The 3,897-nt window shown below is 42.5% G+C and overlaps 1 protein-coding gene across 1 annotated transcript; it reads right to left on the bottom strand.

Moving 5' to 3' along the window:
* Positions 1-1,173: 1,173 nt before the first annotated feature.
* Positions 1,174-2,934, bottom strand: LOC147890466 (tetraspanin-8-like). The gene is made up of 2 exons (XM_087390631.1): positions 1,861-2,934; positions 1,174-1,721 (listed from the first exon to the last, which is right to left on the bottom strand). The coding sequence occupies exons 1-2, from the start codon at positions 2,356-2,358 to the stop codon at positions 1,431-1,433; spliced, it is 789 nt and encodes a 262-aa protein (XP_087246757.1). The 5' UTR covers positions 2,359-2,934; the 3' UTR covers positions 1,174-1,430.
* Between the last annotated feature and the right edge of the window lie 963 nt (positions 2,935-3,897).

Here is a 3,897-nt window from a genome sequence, read left to right as displayed (position 1 = left end):
CATGTGGGTCCTCATAATAAACCTCCACCTCTTTACACTTAATAGTGCCCAATAATGGTAACACCTATATTGTATACACCATCTTTTTTGAAATTTATGACTGCTAATTCCTTTCAAAGACAATTCCAAGAGGAATGGTTCTTAGCCATACACCCAAAGTATAGTTCCTCATGTTCTGTTTTTCTCAAACTTTGTGTGTTTTAAGAATGACATACCTTACCATCTAAATTATCAACAAAACCACGTTATTTATATATATATTTTGGTTGTTTTCACACTGTTAACCCCTTTTGAATCCACTATAATATAGTTAGAGGGGCATGTTTTAGAGCCTTATCTTAGCATTTCTTCTTACCAAGACTTTTTATATCTTTTGAAATTTGGCTATCCCTTCAAGTTTGGAGTACTACCTTCATATAATTACCGGATAATTACTAGTATCCTAATTTAAAGGTTTGCTACTAGTTGTGCAATGATCCCATGTCTCCCAAATGGGGCCCATATGCTTGCTCAAGCTCATTTTCATCTAGAATTACTTTCATTAAAGCTTGTTTAAATTAGCCGATTCCTAAGGGTTGTTATCATTTTTTCTAGGGCTCATCCACCATTTGCCTTATTTGAGAGCCTAGACAAGCTCTCATATATTCTATGGGTACAAAACATATTGCAACAAGGCCATCTAGTGGCATTATATAGGTTGATAGACACCCAACAAATGGTTCACTATTATTAGGGTTAAGAGGCTATTAATTCATGAACTAACTAGACTACACTATTCAAGTACTTAACCAATCATTCACAATCTCACACTACCCTTCAATATTTACAATGGGCCTTGGCTTAAACTAGAAAGAGAGAGAAAGAGGGAGGAATAGGTGGAGATCACATACCCTCAATCAATTAAAAAAACAAAAACAAGCAAGAGGACCAATCAACAATTCACTAATAAAAACTAAAAAAAATTCAGAATTTTGCCCATCTCCAAGAGGAACCTTCACTAAGTTATACCTAGAGGCAATCCAAAAAGGCGAGAACCTTCATCAAATTGGAAAAAAACACAATAACCACCTTAACGAGTTGGCAATAAACACACTTCCAATTGCATACTTTACAAGCTTCTTTCAAAATGAGAACAATCTTTAAATTGAAGAAGTACGTGAGAAAAAGCTTACCAAGCCGGCAATTACAAGCTTCTTTCAAAATGAGAACCTTCTTTAAATTGGAGTACATAAGAAACACCATACCAAGCTGGCTATAAGAACACCTCCAATTGCAAACTTTACAAGCTTCTTTTGCAAAAATGAGTGCGCATAGATGCAGCACGAGTGTCTCCTTTACTCATGATACTACAAAGTTCTTCAATATCAATGTGAAAACATGTAACATTTCACTGTTTCCTTATAGGATGAATCATTGTAGAATTTCACTGTTTACTTATAGTATTCATCCCTCTGAATGTTTCTGAAAGCAGAACACCCCACTGAGTACACAGCAATAATTAGCACCAGCATCACCACGTCGATTATTGCAACCTTGCGCCAGTCCTTCTTGACATTCTCCAAAACACCTGCTCTGCACGAGTTACAATTGAAGCACAGCTGCGTAGAATTGTTGCTCCATGTCTTGCAATCACTGTCCGCGTTTGGGTTCTGTGCATTCGTCCAGCTTGTTGCCGTCGTGAAAGTAAATTGACAGACACTCGGAGGTTTGCAGCATCCCGACTAAAATAACAAGAAGCGACAGAACCATGACAGAAAAACAAAATGGAGAGTTGGAGAGACTGGCGAATGGGGAGGAAAATCTTTTCAAACCAAAGAACCACAAAGAGCTCAAAAATTGAACGCTGAAAGACCATCTAACCTGAAGTGGAGAGAGGCTGGCGTTGCTGAAGGAAGAAGCGGTCGGATACTGGGTGTTGAGGCTACTGCAGACCTTAGCGTCCGACAAGCAGCTTCTGATCTTGTCCCAGTTGCTGCTCTTGTTGACCTGCTTTTGCAGCCACGTCGAGTAGTTGCCCAACCGGTATTCTTTGTAGCCTTTCCCGGAAACTAGTTCTCCAGCCCCCCTGTTAGTGACAACGAAGGCAAAGACTGTGAAGGCCAGGAGGACGAGGATGAGCAGGAACATGACAGCGAGGTATAACCAGAGCAGCCATAAGATGCGGCAGGAAGAGCCAAAGAGGCCAGCGATGGACACGAGAAGGATGACGAGGCCGATCAAGATGAGAGGCCACTGGAGGAAGCGGAGGCAGTCGGAGGAGTATTTGGAGGCGAGCCAGATACCTGCCACGAGGATAGGGAGGGACAGGAGGGCAGTGAAGAAGTTGAGGATGCTGATGAGGTGATTGCTGAGACCCATGATTTCTCTCGTGAAGCAAACAACTGGGTGAGCAAAGAAGGCAAGCTCGAGGAATTGAAGAGTCTCTTTTTCCTGTCGCTCTCGATGACTCCTCCGAAGGGATCCTAACTCAGAGTGAGGTTGGCCCCAAAAGAGCTGGGGCTCTCTGAGGCAAGCTCAAGATCAGAAGAGTATCTCTTTCTCTGTGTATGTGTGTGTGTCTGTGTGAGGTTGGGAAAGCAAGCACCAACACTGCTGTTAAGAATGCCCGAAGAGGGATTGACAAGTTCTATAGAACTGATGTCGCTCCCATGCTACTACTGCAAGAGCGGGGATTTGAAAGGTTGAGCAAGGGAGCTGTTGAGCAGCAAAGAAGGGCGTTATGGGCATTCAGGAGTCAGGACTGAGGAGGTTCATAACTGAATGAAGGGGGTGAACTTTGGGCTCAGGCCATTGAGGAGTGGAGGAGTTAAGATGCAGTCAGAAAGCAGGAGGAGGAGAGGCAAGTGAAGGGGTTGCAACTGATTAGCTAGACCATGAACCAAAAGCTCGAACATCACTGATTAGATGAGAAAGTAAGAATGCAAGACAAATGGGAGATCAAAGTAAAGGGAGCTGCAACCTGAAAGTTAGACCATGAACCAAGTACCACTGACGAGATGAGACTGTACCTTCCTGTTACAGATGGGAGATCACATGTGATCATCCTCAAAAAAAGAACCAAAGTAGTGGAGCCAACAGAAGAACCGTGAACGGAAAACCGTCTTCTGACGTAAACAGTATGTAATTCGTGTCGCACATTTGGTGATGGTGATACAAAGGTGGTACACTCTTCAGATTTCTTCTTGGTAATTGGTGGAATCTACAGAAGTCACCAAACAAACTTATTCAGTACCTAAAAGCTTTGATCCCCAAACAAACTCAAGATTCTGCTACCTACAACCACCATAAACATCACAGGTGACACGTTGCAGTATCTCCAATTGAAAGTTGAAACTCCGGAGCTATGTATTTTGTAAAGTATCAGGAGATCCATAACAGATAATGTTATTTATCCTTTTCTGTACATCGAGCAGAGGAAGGCTTTCTCTCTTCTAAAGATCAACCCAGCTGCGAAATCATTTCTGCAGATTCCCCGTTGTACCTAGGATTTCCGAGTCACAATTTACATATCCTGCAAGCTTCTTTTAGCTCCGAATTCCAATTCTGCAGGCCTATCACTAATCGTAGCTCACTCAAGAGTCAAAGAGTCAAATTGTATCGATGTAAGAGGTGGCGGAGGACAATACAATGAAGCCGGTTGCAGCTATGATTATATGAGGCTTTCACCGCCGAATCACCGGAGTAAAAAGAAGCTAGAATCCAAGCTTTCAGGCGGCCCATAATAATCCATTTCAAAAATGAGCTTGAGGCATTCTTCTCATGATCATTGATGAGGACAATGTTGTAATGGGCTGTTTAGAAAATGTGACCGTCGACGGAGTAGTGACTATTTTTGAACGTCCGGACTCGTGAGTCGTGGATACTGTCAACGAGTTGCAGGCACTGACAGTAGCGCTG

This window comes from Dipteris shenzhenensis, chromosome 19, assembly GCF_047967505.1.
Source record: "Dipteris shenzhenensis isolate YYH24624 ecotype China chromosome 19, Dip_SZ_1.0, whole genome shotgun sequence".
In the NCBI taxonomy this organism is placed as follows: domain Eukaryota; kingdom Viridiplantae; phylum Streptophyta; class Polypodiopsida; order Gleicheniales; family Dipteridaceae; genus Dipteris; species Dipteris shenzhenensis.
This window is presented reverse-complemented; position numbering and strand designations above follow the sequence as displayed.